Here is a 21,136-nt window from a genome sequence, read left to right on the forward strand (position 1 = left end):
CCAAAAAAAAAGGAAACTTGCTGCTTAGGCAGAGCACCCATAGGAGATGTCTGATGTAGGAGATCTGATGCTCTGATGCGCTCTTTGGGTTTTTTTTGTTTGTTTGTTTGTTTTAAGGATTTATTTATTTATTATATGTAAGTGCACTGTAGCTATCTTCAGATACTCTAAGAAGAGGGCATCAGATTTCATTACGGATGGTTGTGAGCCACCATGTGGTTGCTGGGATTTGAACTTGGGACCTCCAGAAGAGCAGTCAGCACTCTTAACCACTGAGCCATCTCACCAGCCCCTGATCTGATGCTCTCTTATGGCCTATAAAGAGAGCTCTCTTATTTCATGGCCACTAGGTCTCACATTCACACTCATCATGCTAGAGATGAAAAGATTCTATAAAGCATCGAGAGTGACATCATGTGGCCTGCCAATAAGGCAGTGTGCTTCATAGATATGCCTGTTGGAATCTGGAACCAAATAGGAGGATACATTTTAATCACATGGAAAAAGACATTCCCAAAGGGGGCTTAGAAGATCGGTCAGTTGATAAAGTGGTAGTGTGAGGTCCTCAGATCTGTAACATACTAGTATCTGCTAGGACTCTCTATGGGCAAATACAGTTTGCTATAAACTTATCTGCCCAGTGAACCTATTTGTGGCGAGTAAATCACAAGGTTCCTCCTATTTCTAGGCTTAAATAGTCTCTCAAAATACATAAAAGTCCCAGTTTATTTCCTTAGCTAATAGTTGACTAAACTGTAAAGACTTGTGTGGGAGCAGGAGTGATACTGATACTGGGATCAAACCTGGGGCTCACATGCAGTAAACAAATACTCCATGTACATCTGACCACAGCTCCAATATGAAAAATCAAATATAATAATGCTCAAAACTATATATGCCTTAGGGGGTTTGTTTGTTTGGTTTGTTTTTGTTTTTTATTTTTTTGGTTTTTTTCAAGACAGGGTTTCTCTGTATAGCCCTGGCTGTCCTGGAACTCACTCTGTAGACCAGGCTGGCCTCAAACTCAGAAATCCACCTGCCTCTGCCTCCCAAGTGCTAGGATTAAAGGCATACGCCACCATCGTCTGGCTATGCCTGAGGGTTTTTTTTGGGGGGGGGGGGGAGTTGGGTTTTTTTTTTTTTTTTTTTTTGGTTTTCCGAAACAGGGTTTCTCTGTATAGCCCTGGCTGTCCTGGAACTCACTTTGTAGACCAGGCTGGCCTCGAACTCAGAAATCCACCTGCCTCTGCCTCTGGGATTAAAGGAGTGCGCCACAGCGCCCGGCTATGCCTGAGTTTTTAAGAGTTATCACACTATGTAGTGGTTATAATGTGGATAGGATGAGAGCCAATAAGAGGTACCCAGTTTTGAAAAGAGCCTGGGCATGCTAGCTAACTATTTACTCCTATCCACTAAAAAAAACTATGCATACATTACATGTATAATAAAATTAACGTGATCCTGGCTGTGTTTGTATCAGAAAATAATTGATTTCTTTAAATGTTAGAGCTGCTGGGGCTGGAGAGATGGGTTAGCAGTTAAGAGCATCTGCTCTTCCAGAGGTCCTGAGTTCAGTCCCCAGCAACCACATGGTGGCTCACAACCATGTATAATATATAGTGTGATCTGATGCCCTCATTTGGCATGCAGGTGTACATGCAGATAGAGCACTCATACATAAAATAAATGAATATTTAGGAAAAATGTTAGAGCTGTCTTGTAAGTAGACCGGTGTTACTCACAGTTTAAGTTGTTGGTGGAGCAAAGTGATACATGGGGCAGTGGATTTTCCATCACCAAAAAATGGCTTCTGAAAAGTCATTTGTGCCATATAATGATTTATTCATGTAGGTGATGTCCCTTACCAGCGTGCCAGCAACATTTTCTTTGATTTTTGGGGGAGGAGCTAACAGGAGCTGCTGGCTTTCACCCTGGCTTCCCACTGGTGCTGAGAGTGGAACCCAGGGCCTTGTGCCTCTTAGGCACCTGCTCCACCACAGGCTATGTATATTCCACAGCTTTTCAAGTCTTTCCCAGTCGTAGCATAGCTTTTCCAACGAGGTGAAATGAAGTATTGGGATGAAGGCTTAAATGATTTTGTTGGAAAATTCATCCGGAGTAAATAGGTTTGTTCATATAACTCCTAGATTGGAGAAATTACCCATAATCCCCCGTAGCCCTTGGTGGACTGGGTTAAGTGAAGGAGGTAAAAGTAGCTCCCTTTCTATGTTGTCAGAAGGGTGACAGTGTTGGAGCCAGGAGTTTTAACTGCCTGGTGTTCAGGGCGTTCTTCTTGTCTGGTCTGTCTCTGTGAGAGTATTTATTGGGGAGGCAGAAAAAACAAAATTTAGTAATGAAGTTGAGAGCTTTGCACGGTAACTTTATTTCTCATTTTCTGCCTTTTTGAGCTCTACAAATATGCACATGCTTGTTCATCTTTCTTTTAAAAAAAAAAAAAAAAACGGGCTGGAGAGATGGCTCAGCAGTTAAGAGCACCAACTGCTCTTCCAGAGGTCCTGAGTTCAAATCCCAGCAACCACATGGTGGCTCACAACCATCTGTAATGAGATCTGACGCCCTCTTTTGGTGCGTCTGAAGACAGCTACAGTGTACTTGGATATAATAATAAATAAATCTTAAAAAAAAAAACAGACCATATATTAGATTTTAAGTTTTTACTTTAAGCTAATTTTATACAGAAACATCTTATTTATAAAATAGGAATAATGGGTCTCAGTCTCGTTCTCTCAGTGTCTTAGAGTTTACCTTTCCCATGCCTCATCTACGTCTTAGCTCACATGCGTTTCTTACCTCTTAGATTGATGGGTCAACCCTGAGAACGATCTGCATGCAGCATGGCCCACTGCTGACATTCCATCTGAACCTAACCCAGGGCACTGCCCTGATCCGATACAGCACCAAACAAGAGGCAGCCAAGGCCCAGACTGCACTGCACATGTAAGTACTGCATCCAGCATCTAGACAGGTGCACATGATTACACAAAGGCATGTTCTGGTGCTGCTCAGTTCAACAGTGACATAGCATGCTCAAGGAATCTCAGCTCAGTCACATACATACTTGCAAATACTGAGGTGTCGCCTTTTCTACATTTGTTATGAAAAACATTCTAAATGCTATTGTTTTTCTTGTTAGAATCTAGCTGTTTAATGTTGCAGATGTAAATAAGAAATTTTTGTTTTTTTGGTTGGTTGGTTGGTTGGTTTGAGATAGGATCTCTCTATATAGACCTGGCTGTCCCAGTCCCCACTGTAGAGACCAGGTTGGCTTTGAACTCGTAGAGATCCACCTGCCCCACCTTCCTAGTGCTGGGATTAAAGGTGTGCATCACTACACCCAGCCCAGAGAAGAAATTAATATACTTGTGGGTAGCAAGGTTTTTGCATGAAGTAGACAGAGTAGATCAGACTCTCACCAATTCTCTTTACCACCCACTGTCAAACTGGTGAACAAAAAAGTGTAAACTCCATTTGGCCATAGCTGCCATGACAAAAATCCAGAGAGAGCACAAACAAGTGATAGCAGGCCCCAGCTGCAAGTCCATGCTCAGACAGAATGGGGCCTGGGTGTTGGCTTGCCTGCTGTTATGAATGGGATTCTTTGCCTCATGTGGATTTAAGGAAGGAAGGGAAGGAGGGAGGGAGGGAGGGGAAGAAAGAAAGCTGACATTTTCTTCTTGCTTTTGTAAAACTTCAAATTTTTAAAAATTAGTTTAGAATCACAGCAAAATTGAGAGGATGGGATAGCAACTTCCTGAGTACTCCTTCAGTGGTTCCTCAACCCATTGTTATCACTCCTAGAGTATCCTTTGTTACAGTTTCCAAGCATCCCTTAGCACCTAATTCACCAGCGTTCACAGTTCACGTTAGGGTTCTGTTCACTTTCTGGGTCGGTGGTGGTGGTGGTGGTGGTGGTGGTGGTGGTGGTGGTGGTGGTGGTGGTGGGTGTGAACAAACAAGTGCTGATCTCCTCACCTCACATCATTCAGGGTTGTAAGGTTGCCCTAAATATCCTCCCCTGCCTCCCTCCCTCCTTCCCTCTGCCCCCGCCCCCCCCACCTCAGACACACGCACACACACAGGCTGGAGACATAGCTCAGGTGTTCTTGCTTGGCATGAATAAATCCCTACGTTCAGTCCCCAGTACTGCATAAACCAAGCATGATCGCCACACCTGTCGTCAGGCATGCAGACAACACAGTAGCAGAGGGCTGACAGCTGTACACCACCCCACCCCCACCCCCTTGCTGGCGATCCCTCGGATCACGTGACTCTTCTCCTTTCTGTAGGTGTGTGTTGGGAAACACTACCATCCTGGCCGAGTTTGCCACTGAGGATGAAGTCAGCCGCTTTCTGGCTCAAGCTCAGCCCCCTACGCCTGCAGCCACCCCGAGTGCACCTGCCACAGGGTGGCAGTCCCTGGAGACCAGCCAGAACCAAGCAGACCCCGTTGGACCTGCGCTGAACCTTTTCGGTGGGTCCACCGGGCTCGGGCAGTGGAGCAGCAGCGCTGGTGGCAGCAGTGGGGCCGATCTTGCCGGCACTTCCTTGTGGGGCCCCCCAAACTATTCTTCTAGCTTGTGGGGAGTCCCGACGGTGGAAGATCCCCATAGGATGGGCAGCCCTGCTCCTTTACTACCTGGTGACCTTCTGGGAGGAGGGTCGGATTCAATCTGAACTTAAACTTTCAACTCTGACCTCGTGACCTTTTTTGGAACAGCAGCAGCACTAACTTGACCTTTTCGTTTTTTTTTTCAACTTGCAATAAATACATTTTTAAAAGGAAAAAAGAAAACGGAGAGAGAAAAAAGGTGGGTCATTGACAGACTGTCTGAGCACATAGTTGCCTCCCTTAAAACTTCAGTTTTTTCGTTTGGAATATGAATCCAAAAAGAGAACATATCACTCTTGAAATACTTGAATCATGAACGCCAACCTAGAAAGACAATGTGAAGCAAGTACACATACCATTTAAATTTAAACACAAAAAAATTAAAAAAATTAGTTTCTAGTTTTTCACTTTTTTCATGTTATATGGAAGTTGTTGCTAAGAAACATATATACTGAAAAAATAGCTTTTTAACTTTGTTTGCACTGGGTGTGTTTCCGTCCTTAGGTCTACCATGTTTGGGTGGGAGGGAAATTCAAAAGAATTGTTGGGGGAGGGGGGAGGGAAGACTTGACGGAGCCTCACTTTAAAAACAAAAACAAAAAAACTTAAAAAAAAAAAAAAGGTAAAATTTTGTGATTGGCTGGTTGATAAATACCAGTGTGTTCTGGCACATGTAACTGCCCAGGCATGCTCGTTCTGGTATGTGTGTGCACGTGTGTTCATGTGCATTTGCGTGCATCCTCCTCTCTGTCTCTCTTCGTGTGCCTGCGTCCTGCCCTCCTCGTCCTGCCTCGCCCCGCCCCACCCCCACCCTGATTTCTCAGAAAGCTGCATTGCTGACAGTTCCAAAGGCTGGCTGGCCGGCCATCCGCTTTTCATTATTTCTGACTATGAGAACACAGGAGCACAGGGAGCCGCTGCAACTCAAGCCACTTCTTCTGGCTGCCTCGAGATGAAGGGTGCTTTTCAGTGACAGAGCAGCAGCCAGAATGCGGGGGGGGGGGGGGGGGGGGGGGGGCGGGGAGGTCCCCAGCTTCTGTCGACCCAGCTGCAGAGCAGAGCACTGCCAAGGCCAGAGGTGTGACAGAAGGCCCCTCCCTCCAAGAAGCTGCTGCTCACCTCTGTGCTGTGAAGTAAGCAGCTGCCTGCCCGGCAGCAGGAGTCTAAGGACTGAGCTGGCCAGTTGGCTACTTTGAGTGAGAACAGACGATTCAATAATTTTTAAATCGTGTGATGTTTTAAAAGCTGAAAAACAGTTCCCACTTTGCTGTGCTCGTCGGGTGTGAGAATTTTTTGAAAGGATTCAGGTAATGCAAATTCAATTACTTCTATCAGTTCTCATTATCATGTGAGGAAGACAGTAAGTTATGAGCAGCCTCCTGGAAGCATCGCAGCGCCTCCCTCTCTGCTCCCCTCTCTCTCTCTCTCGCTGAGCATTACCTGTGCCAGGCCGTGGCGTGTTACAGCACCAGGCCATCACTGACAGAAACGTTTACTTAACGAATGTTCTTAAACCAGTGTGTACTTCAAGTGTCTCCCTTTGTTTCTCTGTGTTGTTTCCTGTGTATGTGGTTTTGCTTAGGCAGAAATAACTTAGCAAAGTATTGCACCTTGTTTTGGTTTTGACCTCTTTTTTTTTTTTTTCTTTCCTTGTAATGTTGGTTTTTTTATTTTGGTATTTAAAGACTTTTTTAAAAAAACATCAATGTAGTAGTTCTCTGGGCCGAACAGGAGGCAATGTTTAATCCACAGTTATCACCAATACGTATGTACTATGTTGGAATCAAAATATATCAAATTTCTTATTGTGAAGAGAGTGAAAGTAAACCCGAAGGGGATCCTCACGTGCTAAATAGATGGCGGGCGGGCGGGCGGGCGGGCGGGCGGGCGGGCGTGATGTGTGCGGGGAACATGCTAGCACTTGTGTGATATCCCAGTCTGCATCGTACTGTCTGTTCAACATGAAGTGCCGACATTCTGTACCAGCAATTACCTGCCCATTCCAACCCCTGACGGGAGCAGACCTCTGCTGTCCTCTGTGACTTGCTGCTATTGAGGACAAGGGAGTTTTTCTTTCTTTAGCATCTTCAGTGAAGGATACAACAATGCCTAATGTATTTAACTTTCAGCTTGTGTCTTTGGTGTAGGTGGGTAGAGGGGTATGGATAGGAAAAAGCAAACAGACAAACAAAAAACCCAAAATTGCATGTAAGTGGCTTTGTAAGACAGTGAGTGGGAAATTCTGTAGTCGTCTTGGCTTACCTTGTTGGGTATAAACCTAGCTTCAGAGGAGGCTGACGGGGCACCATTCCCATGAGCACCTGTGCTTAACAATCTGGGCGCCCTTGGCAGGTGGGTAGGCAAATGAGCGTGCAGTTCTGGTTTGTTCCTGCAACACCTTGTTCTCATGGACTCTGCCTTCCTCCTGCTCTCTGGTTTCCATCACCACCACCCCCTCTCACCTCTGCCCTGCAAAATGTCTCCTTCCAGCCCCACTGACTCTCAGTGTTGGAGCAGAGCTCTGTCGCAGGTGATGACGTCCAGGTGAAGCGCCGCTTATATTCAGACATCTGCAGACTGAAGGCTGAACTTTAGTGTCCCCAGACTCCTGGGAGCCTGTGGGGACTGTCCACTGCCGCTCTTGGTTCATGGCCCTGCCTATCCTCTCCTCTGCCCCTGCTCCTCTTTCTGCCTGTTGGGTCCTTGACCTGCACTATGGCTTAGTTGAGTTCCTTACGATACTACGGTGAAAGCCGGGTGCTAGAGCCCCTCTTGTTTACAAGACATAAATGAGGGATTTGAAATATGTAAAAATAAGCATGAGAAGCTAAAATGTTCTTCCATCATAAGCTTAAAGGGAAAAAAACTAAAAACTTAAAAAAAAAAAAAAGACCAAAAAGTGCGTGTGTGTGTGTGTGTGTGTGTGTATATATATATATATGTGTGTGTATATATATATACATATATATATATATATGTATGTACATATATATATGCACATACACACATACATATAAATATATATTTTAGATGAAGACTAACTCTGGGAGCATTTAACAGTGTTTTTGTTTTTTATTTTTAACATTATTTTCCTGCTTTAAAATTTGCAAGCATTCTCAGGAATTCTAGGGTAGGAAGCCAGTTTTTTGAAGATGGTTTATTTAATTGTATCTTATCCTAGATAGACAGCTGTTTCTTTCCTGTTAGTAAACTTTTACAAGTTCCTGAAACTTCAAAAAGTTTAAACGATTTTTACTTATAAAAATGTAAAAAGAAAAGTCTCCAAACGTTATTATCATACAGGGGATCACACATTTTAAAATACATAGAAATATTTTTTAAAAATTACCAATTTAGCAGCAACAGGTAAATTCATTATCTTAACAACTGTGGGAGAAGGCTCAGCCATTCTGAGTGTTGTCACCGCCTTGCTTGACATTGTGCATGGCTTACTGGGGGGGTGACTGTTGAGCTCGTAGGAGTGACACCACATTGTTCCTTCTGTATGAGGCTGGACTGACGTCTCCCCGTCATGTTTCTGTTCTCCAGTGCAGCCCTTCTTCTCCCTGGCTCTCCAGCCCCATCAACAAAAGCAAGGAATAAAGAAAGAAACAGTAGCTTAAGCAAAAGGATCGGCTCTAAACTGTGGCAGTGCGGTTGCTGGATTGCTGAGAATCTCTGTAAAGAGTTAGGAAATATAGGTTAATAATTTTTTAAACGAATTTTAAATATGAGCATTACTAAAGGAAAATTACCTATGGACTGTTCTGTTGGTGAAAAGTGTGTGTTTCGCCTCCCATCTGTTACAGGAGGAGGAAACAGAAGAGTCTAATAAGGAACAAGTGGTTTTACTTTTCATTTTTTATTTAGCTCCCAGCTACTGTTTGCTTGTTTTAAATGCTGTTTTGAAGATCTGCTGCTTACTCCCCCCATCCTGGGAGGCAGAGATGTGGAGTGTTTCCTTTTGATTTGGGTGATGTTGAATTCTGCTTTTGTATTCCCTCCTGGGGCCAGAGGTCTTGGCCACAGCTTCTTTCAAACTTTAAGCTTCCCAGTGGGAAAGAAACTCCAGCTCCACAGGTAAAGTGAATGGGTGGGGTTGTTGCCTGCATTCTCTAAAACCGCTTTAGTGCCTTCGTACATACACCGACATCCTAAGCAGGGGATGCGTGTGCGTGTGCATGTGGTCCAGTCACTCCACGGTCCACGGTCGGTATGATGCTTGCCTGTAAAGGAAATTGGAGTGGTTCTGGACAGGCCCCAAAGGCAGTGGGCTAAATCAAAATAAACATTGAGGAAGTTAAATACATTGTTTTGTCTCGATAATGCGGGATGCCAAGTTCCTTCCTATGTTGTGTGCCCTCCATAGGTGCTGACCTCTCCATGTGTAGAAGGGTGACAGTTAACAGCCATGGGGAAAGTCTTTTTGTGCCGGGCCAGTGGAGGAAGGCTCCTGCTTCTCAGCTCCTGTTTCTGTCTTCTCTCTGCCTCTCCCCTTCACCCATTTGTCATCTTGCTGGAAGCTTTTGTGATTGATAGGCAATGACCTAAGAAGAGGATGTGGTGAGGGGTACCCTGTCTACTAAGACATTAGGCGACTTTGTCCTACATGGAAAAGTTCAGTAAGCATATATTTCCAGCCGATCCTGGCATATATACAGAGGCTTGCTAGTCACCATTATATAGATTTGTTTTATACACATTATAAGCATGTAAGTGTGAGCTTTCTGTTTTATTCTAGTTTTTTTTTTCTAACTCTTGATTAGTAGTAGGTAGAGGTATATATGTCTCGTGAGCATCAAGGCTTGTTGTCTGACCCCCATGGATAGCCAAAAGAAAAGCACAGGTGTAGGAATGAGTCTTCTGTCACTGGGGAGCCTCTGCTGCCGATGCGACCCAGTGCCATGACCCCATTTAAGGGTTGAAAAAAACAGGTCTCTGACACCCTCTTTAAAACCAACAGAAGAGAAAGGACAGTCCCGTACAGCATCTCACCTCTCAGCCCCTAGTTCTTGAACTTATTTTCCATTTCCAGCATTTATAGGACTAAACTTACCCATGCAGCAGTGCTGGTCCACAGAACAGCAGCTCAAAACCATACCACCCCCCTCAGCATCCCCATGAAGCACCCCCTGTGCTTTGCCATTCAACCAGTTACTTTGTATTGCAGTGGCTTGTGTTCTGAGAAATGTCCCACTTCTGTTGTGAATGTGGCATTGGGGATTGAGTCAAAATTCAGTGTGATGTGGAAGATAATGTTTAAGGGGGAGAAAGAAAGAATTTGGAAGGGCTTTACTAGTGTGCCTACCAAAAACTGAAAGTTCACTTACTGCAGACACTTCACTCCCTGCTTGGAGTTCATTGTGCTGGGGTTGAAACCCAGGACTTTGCCCATGGCCGTGAGCACTCTCTGTGCCTGAGCCACACAGTTCTTCCAGCCCTATGCCATTGCTGTCCGTGCCCCCTTTTTCTTGTAAGGGAAATGGTTTTGTAGGATTAACGGCCAGGTTCTACTTTGACCTCAGATGCTGTGTACTTTTCAATTACTTTCTCATCTTCTGCCATTTTGACTCGCGTCTCTGTGTCCCGCTTCCCTCTCCAGTATCAGCAGGATGTTCTCAGCAGATGTGGCTGAGATAGCCATCTCTAAGGTTGAGGCACAACTGAGTGGTCCCTTTCCTCCCTGCCCTCAGAGGTACAATTCAGCATGTACTGCTCTGACATGTTACTTTGAGTTAGTGTTTTGTTTTGTTTTGTTTTGTTTTGTTTATTTTAACTATAGGAGAAGAGATACATTTTAGCTGGTTTCAAACAAAAACCCCAAACTTTATTCTCCATGTTTTTGCCAAGTTTTGTCACAGTTTTGAGTCCATGAATTAGCTACATGTCTTCATATCACTGCAAAGAGAAACCTTGTTCTGTGGTCATGCTTATCTTCTCTGAGTGCAGCTAGGACTATTCTAGCATGTGTGTAAGTGAACTGTCCACCCTTAGACTCTGAGGACCACACAGAGCCCCTTTGCTCTTTACCTACAAGGACAGGGCTGAAAGAAAAACAAAACAACCCCAGAATATCCCCAGAGTTTGTTTCACCCTATAAGAATGGTCTATAGGCTTGCATCCAGTGCCAAAGGTACGTTGTATCAGAGATGGCTCCAGTTGTCAGCAATAGTATTCTTATTCTTGACCTTAACTTTGACAAAGGGGGTAGCCATACTGCAGTCTTTAGATTTGAAATCATTGTCAACTCTAGGAATCTAAAGACTGAGTATTGGACTAGACTTGGTGGCACATGCCTTTTATCCCAGCACTTGAGAGGCAGAAGCAAGTGGACCTCTGTGAGTTCAAGGCCAGCCTGTTCTACATAGCAAGTTTCAGAGAGACCCTGTCTCATAAAGCAAAATCTGAATACCAATCCTCTCTAAACGTCCCACAACATCGCCCCCACTTCCCACTGGAGGCCACAAGGAGGACATTAACAAGATACAAGATGGTGAAAGAGGAGTACTAGTCAGAGTGGCACTCTGCCTCCCATGTGTGTGGACCCTGACCAGGTCCTGACAGATGGCTAGTATTTTCATCTTTTGAATGATTTTTTAAATAGTAACTGAGTGGCAGAGAATGCCAATGTTTGCCTCTGGGATTTGAAATGGGCCATACCAGGAACGGGGGTACTATCTGAACCAGAAGGCTCTTCAGAGCTCAGCACTGTTCCTCAAGGTGACAGACTTACCTTTCCACCAGCGGGGAAAGGCCAGATATCCTTTCTTAAGCCAGAAGTGTTCTATTTTAAATAAGAAAGAAATAGTATTTCCCTAGGGCTCTACCTGCTTCCCTTAGTGCTTAGGTTTCACAGTGTGAGTCAGCGCTGGAAACAAACTCTCCATTACAGTTGACCCTTTTCCCAGTCAGTATCCGAAAGTTGAGATGACCTCTTCTAACAGGGAAATCCCTTCTTAGATCTCTCGCCCTTCTCCCTGGCTTCCTGGACCTTCTGGTGGGGCATGAAGTTTTTCTTGGGCCACTCGTGGAGGTTGTAAAAGGGACTTGAGGCAGATGGAGCAGCCTTACCTTCTGTGCCTGGCCTTACAGCAGGAAAAGGTGGTGGAGTGCTGAATGTGTATGCCAAAACCAAACCAACCCTTGGGGGATCTTTGAAGAGGTTACATACCTTGTAAAGGTAGGATGGTCGCTCACCAAGTGATGGCTTTTAGCATGAAACTTCTTTTTGCCAGAAGTTTGGGGTTATGTTACAATGCTTGTGTTTAAAACACTGCCCCCCTTTAATTCTTTCCAAGGAATCTCTTTAAGTGTAGTACTTCTGAATGTGCCTTTGTCAGCCCAGAGACCAACTGTGGTCTGTCAGAGGTTCTCCTGGCAGCCCCAGGGGCAGCTGTTGGATTTCCATGAGCACCCATTTTGCACAGTGTGAGTTGTATGGAAGAGATTCTGGGTCTTGGACCAGGACCTTATAAGCAAGGCCAGGGCCCAGCGGATTCCACTGTAGTCAGCTGTCGACATCTGCATTCCTTAGTGTTCTCTCTCTCTCTCTCTCTCTCTCTCTCTCTCTGTGTGTGTGTGTGTGTGTGTGTGTGTGTGTTGTAAGCACTAGAGATTTGGGATTGGGAAAGGGTGATTTTTTTTGTGACCCGTTCATTCTTGTAAAGAAGGCATTTCTGGCTTTGTGCTGCAGAAGGTGCTTTTTTTTTTTTAGTTTAATTTTATTTTATTTTTACCCTCTCTGCCTTAGAAGGTCATGATTTTCCCAAATGCAAGTCACATCATGTTGCTATTTCTGTGAACAGGGTATTTATTGCACATAAAGGAAAGGTTTTGAAAGAATTGAGACCGGTGTTTAAAAAAGAAGAAAACCTCTGAAATCACGTTGTAGTTTTTGAGAACTGTTGTAGTTAAACTTGGAAGTCTATGGTCTTTTCATGTTTCATGTTTGTTTTCAACGACCCCACCTCCACTCCTATTTCCAGTTTCTAAAGAAGCATCTTAGTGGATGCCCAGGGGCCTGTCCACCATCCTCAGTGCTCCCCTCCCCCAGGAAAGTGCTCTCTAGATTCCTTCAGCTTCATTCAGGAAGACACTCACTCCTCTTGTTGCCTTGGGATGTATTATTATGCAAATGTGAATTTAACTAGAGGTTGTTGGATTTGTTTTTATGTTTTGTTTTGTTTTTTTTTAAAAAAAAAAAGTCTAAATGTGGTCATCCTTACTCTATTTTATATCCTGAATTTGTAACTATGCATTTTCTGAAAAGGGGGAAGGCAGGGAAAGAAGCCGATTTGCATCCTTATGTACTCCAGTTTCTGTGTCCATGGAATCCCCATGTCTGGGAAGGGAAGAAGAGGAGAGGAGAAGGCTCGCTAGGTCAGCATAGTGAGGGCGAGAGGGACCTCCCAGACCCCATCCTCTGGAAGGTCTGATTGCCAAGCAAATTTGGGGGAGAGGGGGGTCTGCCATGTCTGTCCATCATTACGGTGCAGGATTCTTGATACTGGCCATGCAGTGTTAACCCAGGGCAGCCATGGAAGCTCACAGGCTCCAGTATTCTCTGAACTCTGAACCCTTTCAAGCTCAGGAAACCATGCCACACTCTGCTGACCTGAGAGTTCATCTTCTTCTTTTACGTTCTTTGTTTTCAGTCATTGTGTAGGGTACCACTCCTAATTATGAGCCGAGAAAGAGGGCTGTTCCCTTCCATGTCTGCTCCCTGACCTCTGTTTCCCTCACCTGTACTGAGCTGGTGGCACAGCGAGTGAGTTGTGGGACACTGGAATGCTTTCATACTTTCTCTTTGTTGTTACAACAATTCCTGTGTAGAGTTGGACTATGCTAAGTCATAGCGCCTGCATTGCTCTGGTCTAGGCATTATTACAGCACGTAGTATAGAAAGCCAGAGATGTTCAGCCTGTCTTCAGTGTTTCCCACACAGCAATCTCTGTTATGTTCACAGTACTGTAATGAGTGACAGACGTGATCACAGTCTCCTTGTGTCTGTGCAGGGCTGCACAGGCATGATTGTATCAGGGTTCCAATCTGTTCGATTGCCTTTAAACAAAAGCAAAACAACAAGAAAATCCTGATGTTTCAAGTGTCTGACACAAAATGATACCTCAAGGTATATCTCCCCTGCAATGTAAACCCTTCACTCCTCCTTTCTTGACATCAGTGAGCTATTCTTTATACAATAAGGATGTGTAAATAACCAGATAAGTCTTTGAAACATTTTCTTTGCTGTGAAAATAACCCTAAAATATGATATTTGCATGTTAAGCCGTCAGAAGTTTCAGATCTGAATTCTTGTTGATGAAGAAAAAGCAAAGCAGACGGGTGGGATGGCTTTGGGTTTGTGGTTTGCCTATTCTCTCCTGGTGTCCCTCCCCCGCCACAGCACAGGGCAGCAGACCAGTGACCACACCCTGCCCTAACTAAATGCCATCTCTTCCACCACCAAGGCCCCAGGGTGGGCAATATCTGAATTTCTCTCTTCCATATATGATCCATACCCTCCAGGGACTTCAAGAAGTTCTTTGCCGTGTGTGTGTGTGTGTGTGTGTGTGTGTGTGTGTGTGTGTGTGTGTTTACATGTATGCACTTCTTGCTCTTTAAGTGTGGTCCTTTAATCCCCAGTGGAGTTTAGTCCCTGATTTTTTAGTCTGTCCCGTAGCCTTTTTAGCAATGTTCTGGAAATGTATTTCTTACTTAGAAGGAAATTGAGCTTAGAGCTGACATCCTTAAAAATCCTTGTTGGCACATGCTGCCTGTGAGGGTGCTGACAGCCGCTGCCCTCCTAGACCGTGGGCTCCCTTGAACAAGAGTAGAAGATTCATTTTATCTCATTTTAACTCAAATCTATATCTGTTAAGAAGCTATAGTCAAGAGTGCTTTCCTTGATCTGTTTAATGACGACTTCCTTTGAGGGAGGAATCTGGTTGAAAGTGATGGACATCCCTTGCCTATCTTCTGCGTGGCACTGTTCCCTTGGATTTGACTTCTGTAGTTTGTCTGGAGGTCCTTGCTTATCAGTGTGCTTTCTCCTATCGACGGGGTTCTGCCTGCCCTTGTTTCCCTCTCTGATGTTCCCAAAGGGCTTTGCTGATGTCTGCACCTCTTTCTTGGGGCATTCCCCTACTACACCCTTTGCACACACCAGTGACCAAAGTGTATGCAGTGGTCTCAACACATGACATCAAATGGTGCACGCACCTCTAGTGTGCTCACAGATGTGCACAAGATCTGCACCCTTGGCCTTAACTTCAGCACGACTTAAGGTGCAGGAACATTTTTAACAGGTTTAAAAATAACCTTTTCTGGGAGGGAAAATCAAGCAGATCCAACCGCTCCCCACTATCTGCTTGCAACTCATTCTGCATCCAGCCCAGCCCAGCCCTGTTTTGCGTAACCAAAACCAACAACAGAAAGCAACCTAAGGAGAGGTCTCTGGACTGTTTTATCTTTCTCCCTTTCGATGGAGATACAAATGCTGCTTTGGGTTCCATAATCCTAGGGGGCTATGTTTACATAGTGAAACTAATTCTACCAAATCAGGAAACAGTGAGTAGTGAGAGACCCTTCAGTAAGAAATCACTGAGGCTGAACCAGAGGTTTAAAGACCTAGGGATGGGACAGAGGAGGAGAGAGATCCTGTTTAACTCACTGCAACACCAGGGTCACTCCCTCCTCTCTGCTCTCCCTGGCCCTCTTTGCCCCTTTAATCAAAAGGTTCAGAGAAAGACACCAGAAAGAGGCTGAAGTTTTTAAGAGGCAGCTTTCCAACTTTGCACACAAATGGAAGGTACCATGAAAATCCTCTCATCCGAAACACTCGGCAGAAACAACCTGTCAAATCAAAAGGACTAAACTGCTGCCCACGTTGATGCGCTCTGCGAGTTACCTATAAGTGTTTTGTTTTCTTATACTTGAAAACACTTTTACAATATTATGTTGGTGGCTTTCTTTTCTCTCTTCTGTTGGGCAATTGAAACTGCAGATGACAAATGTTAAGGCTGTTTGAGGGGAGAAAAGGAAGGCTGTGGCATTGTCGTTTTAACATAGAGGTTCAGTCAGACTCCCATAGGGTAACATTGTTCATCTTACTGGTTTAACATGGACACAGAAACTAGGCACTTTGGTGGTTCACTTGCACGGCAGGCCGACCCCCTTTCTATATTTTATTTTACTTTTTTAGTATAGTGGTACTTAAAATCACTGGTTCACTTAAAAAACAAATGTTAAACTCTACTAATGTACAAATAAGCTGAAAAGTTGCATTTTATGTGTATTTTTGCCATAGCAGGTACTGTATTTCTCATGCTGGATTTCAAAAAAAAATTATATATATATATATATATATATCAAAAACAAACAAAACTGAAGGGTGGTGTTTTCTCAGATTGTGACAGGTTGATTGGTAAGGATTAAAGTCGTAGTCATTTCATTAAAACTGAGAGATGATGTAATGCATATATAAGAGTTTTCTGAAGGGTTTTTTGGGCTTTTAAACAGCTTATTTTGTTTTTTTTTTTAGTTTTTATTTTATTTTATTTTGGAAAGATATGATTGTATTATGTGCAACTCAGTTGCTTACATTATAACTACAAAATATTTTTGAGTTCCTGGAAAAAAAAGAAAAAAGACTAATAAATGTGTTTGGCTGCTAAGCATTTACTGTTGTCATTTCTGGTTTTAGTCTCATAGTTGAAATGTTTGACCTGCTGGCTTCTTTTGAGTCTCCCTCCCTCCCTCCCTCCCTTCCTCCCTTCCTTCTTTCCTTCTTTCCTTTCTTCCTTTCTCTTTCTTCTCTCTTCCATGAATCTTCCCTCCCATCCCCTTTTGGTCCTCACAAAAGCATGTCAGAAATTCTGCAGTTGGGTTTGAACCTCATTCTGTTTCCACTAATTGCTGCATGTCTCAGAGCTGAAAACCACCTGCCGTGGTGCAGGGTTCAAACTTTCCAAAAGAAACTGAGGGTGACCTTTTGCTATTGCCTCGTGTCTTGGGAAGCCCGAGTTTGTGTTTGCCGGGCACCGAGGTAGAGGAGAGAAGACGCCTCTGCTGCCATCAGCTGCTCGAAAGGAGGTTGTGCTTTTTCAGCCAGGCAGCAGGAAACTCTTTAGAAAAGTTATGCTTGGCATAGTCTAGGTGACAGTAGGTGGTAGCATTGTCCAATGCCCACTGCCAGCTGTACACCGTTATGAGCATGCCATGTATATGCACCCGTGTAACTCACACTCACCTCTGCCACTGGCTGAATCAGCCTAGCAACCCAGGCGATGGTCAGAAATCAGGCCAGCAATTACTCACTCAGTGGTAAAGTACATGTTTGGCACATGTACTTAAAACCCAGCACCACAAAAGCTACTCCGAAATACCTGTGTTGATAAACAGCTGGAATCCTTTTGTGTGTCATCCAGTTCTTTCTTCATAAAGATTGTAAACACTGGCCAGGTGTTGTGGTTCCTGCCTTAATCTCAAGACTGAAAGCTCAAAGCCAGCCTGGAACTCAGAAAAAACACAACCTGTGGGTAGAGCCCAGTGATTGAGATCCTGTCTCTGATCAGTATTTCAAAAATGAAAGTGTATATAAACACTGGGAAATGTGGGGTGGATCTGCCTATCCTAAGCCCATGTCTTATTTAGGTTTTGGCTTCAGAAATGGAGGTTGGCAAAACAACAGAAACCTTCAATATGAGACCTTCATTACCAAAGGCTTTAAATTTCAGCTAGTAGGGTTGGAGGTGCAGGTTAAAACCTCAGCTTTCGGGCCTAGCAAACACAGAAGTGGATGATCACAGTCAGCTATTGGATGGGTCACACGGCCCCTAATGGAGGAGCTAGAGAAATTACCCAAGGAGCTAAAGGGAACTGCAACCCTATAGGTGGAACAACAATATGAACTAACCAGTACCCGGGAGCTCTTGTCATTAGCTGCATATGTATCAAAAGATGGCCTAGTCGGTCATCACTGCAAAGAGAGGCCCATTGGACTTGCAAACTTTATATGCCCCAGTACAGGGGAACGCCAGGGCCAAAAAGGGGCAGTGGGTGGGTAGGGGGTTGGGGGGTGGGTATGGGGGACCTTTGGGATAGCATTGAAAATGTAAACGAGGAAAATATCTAAAAAAAAAAAAAAAAAAAAAACTCAGCTTTCAGGAAATGGAGACAGGAAAATGAGTGGTGTGTGGTCTTTCATGCCTATATAGTATGTTTGAGGAACCCTAGGCTTTGTGAGATCGTCCAGTGTCAGGGCATGTCTTAGGGTTTACATTGCAGTGAAGAGACAATGTGACCAAGGCAACTCTTATAAAGGACAACATTTTTTTTTTTTTTTTTTTTTTTTTGCAGGGGGCAGAGTTTGAGACAGAGTTTCTCTGTGTAGCTCTGCCTGTCGTGGAACTCACTCTGTAGACCAGGCTGGCCTCAAACTCAGAAAATTCACCTGCCTCTGCCTCTGCCTCCCAAATGCTGGGATTAAAGGCATGGGCCACCACTGCCTGGCAAAAGACAACATTTAATTGGGGCTAGCTTACAGGTTCAGATGTTCAGTCCATTATCATCCAGGCAAGAGCATGGCAGCATCTAGGCAGATGTGGGGCTAGAGGAGCTGAGAGTTCTACATCTCTTTCCAGAGGCAGACAGAAGAAGACTGGCTTCCAGGCAGCTAGGACGAGGGTCTTAAAACCCATGTAACACAGTTCCTCCAACAAGGCCACACCTCCAAATAGTGCCACTCCCTTGGCCAACCTTATTCAAACCACCACAGGACACCTTTACTCCTTCCTCCATACCTCCACAGCTGTACTCTGGAAACTTGGTCCCAGAATCCCAAATGTGCATCCTAGACCATGGTGTGACTTCCTGTCCTCTCAGCTATCTCCTGTTCTTTGATGTTATGCTTTGTAGAAGTTACAGTCTGTGATGTCAGGAGCATTGCTATTTAATGCCCATGCATTCCCCTGCTCCTTTTCCTGACACTTGAGCAGTTTCAGGTTTGTACCAGCATTCAAAATGAACCCAATGCAGCTGAGAGAGAAGGGGTCAAATATGGAGTCTGTAAACTCAGCCTTAACTCCCTGCTGCAAGGCCTACACAAGTTCCACATTTCTCCAATCAGTTCAGTCTACCACTGCCTTCCCAATGATTGAACATCTCTGCTACGCTATACCCTGCTCACTCAGGAGGCTGAGGCAGGAGGATTCCTTGAACCCAGAAGATGGACACTAGCTTGTGCAACCCAGCAACAATATCTCCCTCTCTTTGGTGTTTTGAGACACAACCTCACTGTGTAGTTAGGCTAGCCTGGAAAGCCTTGTATAGCTCAGGCTAGCCGCAAACACGACAGTGTTCCTGATTGAGCTTCTCGAATGCTGGGATTAAAGGATAGCCACCACACCTGGTTTTACCACCGAATTACCCAAGCTCATTTTTCCTGCCCAGTCCCCTGATCTTGTAGTTTATATGTAATTGGATATACTTTGTAATACAAATCTGATAAAGTCATGTTCCAACCTTTAGTGACACCCCATTAGAATAACACCTTAACTACCCTCATTTCCAAGGAGGTTTTTACATGTGGCTTCCATGTACCAGTACCCCTGACCCCAGATTCCCCACCAGAACTCTCCACACTCAGCCTATTTCATCTCATAGAGTCAGAAGGCCTCCACTTTGTGTGTGGAAGACACGTGATCCTCACAGCACCAGCCCGTGCTGCCTCACACTTGCAAAACCTGCCTGAGGCTGAGAGGCTGAAGGACCCCCTCAGGTTTGAGGCCAGCTTGGGCTGTAGGGTAAGATCCCATCTCAAACATATAAATATGGGGACTGGAGAGATGGCTCAGTGGGTAAGAGCACCCGACTGCTCTTCTGAAGGTCCAGAGTTCAAATCCCAGCAACCACATGGTGACTCACAGCCATCATATAATATTATCTGATGTTCTCTTCTGGCATGTAGATGTACATGCAAATAGAGCACTCAATAAATAGTATATATAATAAAGACTTAAAAGTTGAGACACGGTTTCTCTCTATAACAGCCCAGGGCTGTGATTAAAGGAATGGCCAGCCAAAAGGTTTTTATATACATTTTTATTACATTTATGTATTTGGGTTGGGGAGTATCAAATGATTTTCAGGACTCAGTTCTCTCTTTTCACCTGGAAATTGAACTCTGGTTATCAGGAAACCTCTTCATCCACTGAGCCATCTCTCTGGCCAAAGGTTTTTATTTTTGTGGGTTTTTTTTTTTTGGTTTTTCGAGACAGGGTTTCTCTGTATAGCCCTGGCTGTCCTGGAACTCACTCTGTAGACCAGGCTGGCCTCGAACTCAGAAATCCACCCGCCTCTGCCTCCCGAGTGCTGGGATTAAAGGCGTGTGCCACCACCCCCGGCTTTTGTGGGGTTTTATTTGTTTGTTTGCTTGCTTGCTTTTTGAGAATGAAGCTGGAAAACCAAAGACCTTACATGGGAAAAGCTTAAGGTGGAGATGCAACATAGACTAGACACCTGCTTAGTACATAGAGGGCCTAGACTGAGGTCTGGCATCTTAGAAGTGGACCATTATAAGCATAACGCTGGAGATTTAGGTACTTGCCTAGCATGCACATAGGCAGGGAGGCTGGCAGTTCACCTTTGTAATCACACCACTTAGGAAGTGGAAGCAGAAGCATAGAGGTTAAAGGTCATCCTTGACTATACAAGGGTGAGGCCAGACTAGGCTACACGAGACCCTGTCTCAAAGAAAGAAAAAGGAATAAAGCCAAGAAGAGGCATCAGAGATGGCTCAGGGGGTAAGAGCACTTGCTGCTGTTGCAGAGACCTTGTTCAATTCCCAGCACTCATATGAAGATTCACTAAGCAACCAGATCCTTTGGGTTCCGACTCCACCTTAGAGAACCTGACCTAAGGTTGAACTGGAATTAACTAATAGGCTAGTACCTAGTACCAGTTTCCAGGTTACCTCTGCTTCCCCCATCCCCCCCAACAAAACTGGTGTCTAGCACCAGTTTCCAAGCCATTCCCCAACAGTTCTGCACCTTCAGGTTACAAGTCTGCTCCTGGCACCTCACTTCCTAAGAATCAGAAGGAAAACAGAAGTTAAGTTTATGGTTTGGCTCCCAGCACCAGCCAATTATGTTAAAGGCCATAGCCCCACCCCTGCCTCCCAATCAAATGTGTGCCTGGCTAGATACCTTCTTCTTGCTTCTATAAATGCTTGCCTGAACCTGGGCTCAGGACTGTACCCTCCTGCTCTACTGCATTAGAGATGGTGGTGTGTCCCAAGCTTGAGCTTAAATAAAGAGACCCTAGTGTGATTGCATCAGAATTGGCTCCTTGGTGGTCTTTTGGGGTTCATGAACACTTTCTGTCATATCACAACCATCCGTAAGTCCAGTTCCATGGAATACATTGCCCTCTTCTGACCTCTGAAGGCATCAGGCACATACTTGATGCACATATATATATATGTGTATGCAAAATATAGAAAACAAAATG

General features: G+C 44.6%; 1 protein-coding gene and 1 non-coding gene across 3 annotated transcripts in view; both read left to right on the forward strand.

Moving 5' to 3' along the window:
• The window catches only part of Tnrc6b (trinucleotide repeat containing 6b), a 229,774-nt gene extending 213,469 nt beyond the window's left edge, over positions 1-16,305 (forward strand). For both annotated transcript variants that reach the window (NM_144812.3, NM_177124.4), the window contains 2 exons: positions 2,819-2,958; positions 4,308-16,305. In NM_144812.3, coding sequence (NP_659061.2) covers positions 2,819-2,958; positions 4,308-4,695 — 528 coding nt within the window. In that variant the 3' untranslated portion in view covers positions 4,696-16,305. The remainder of the gene's footprint in view (positions 1-2,818; positions 2,959-4,307) is intronic.
• Mir5113 (microRNA 5113) lies at positions 15,258-15,339 on the forward strand. The gene has a single exon (NR_039573.1). It is a non-coding gene; the product is annotated as a microRNA 5113 (primary transcript).
• Positions 16,306-21,136: the final 4,831 nt, after the last annotated feature.

This window comes from Mus musculus, chromosome 15 (assembly GCF_000001635.26).
Source record: "Mus musculus strain C57BL/6J chromosome 15, GRCm38.p6 C57BL/6J".
Classification (NCBI taxonomy): domain Eukaryota; kingdom Metazoa; phylum Chordata; class Mammalia; order Rodentia; family Muridae; genus Mus; species Mus musculus.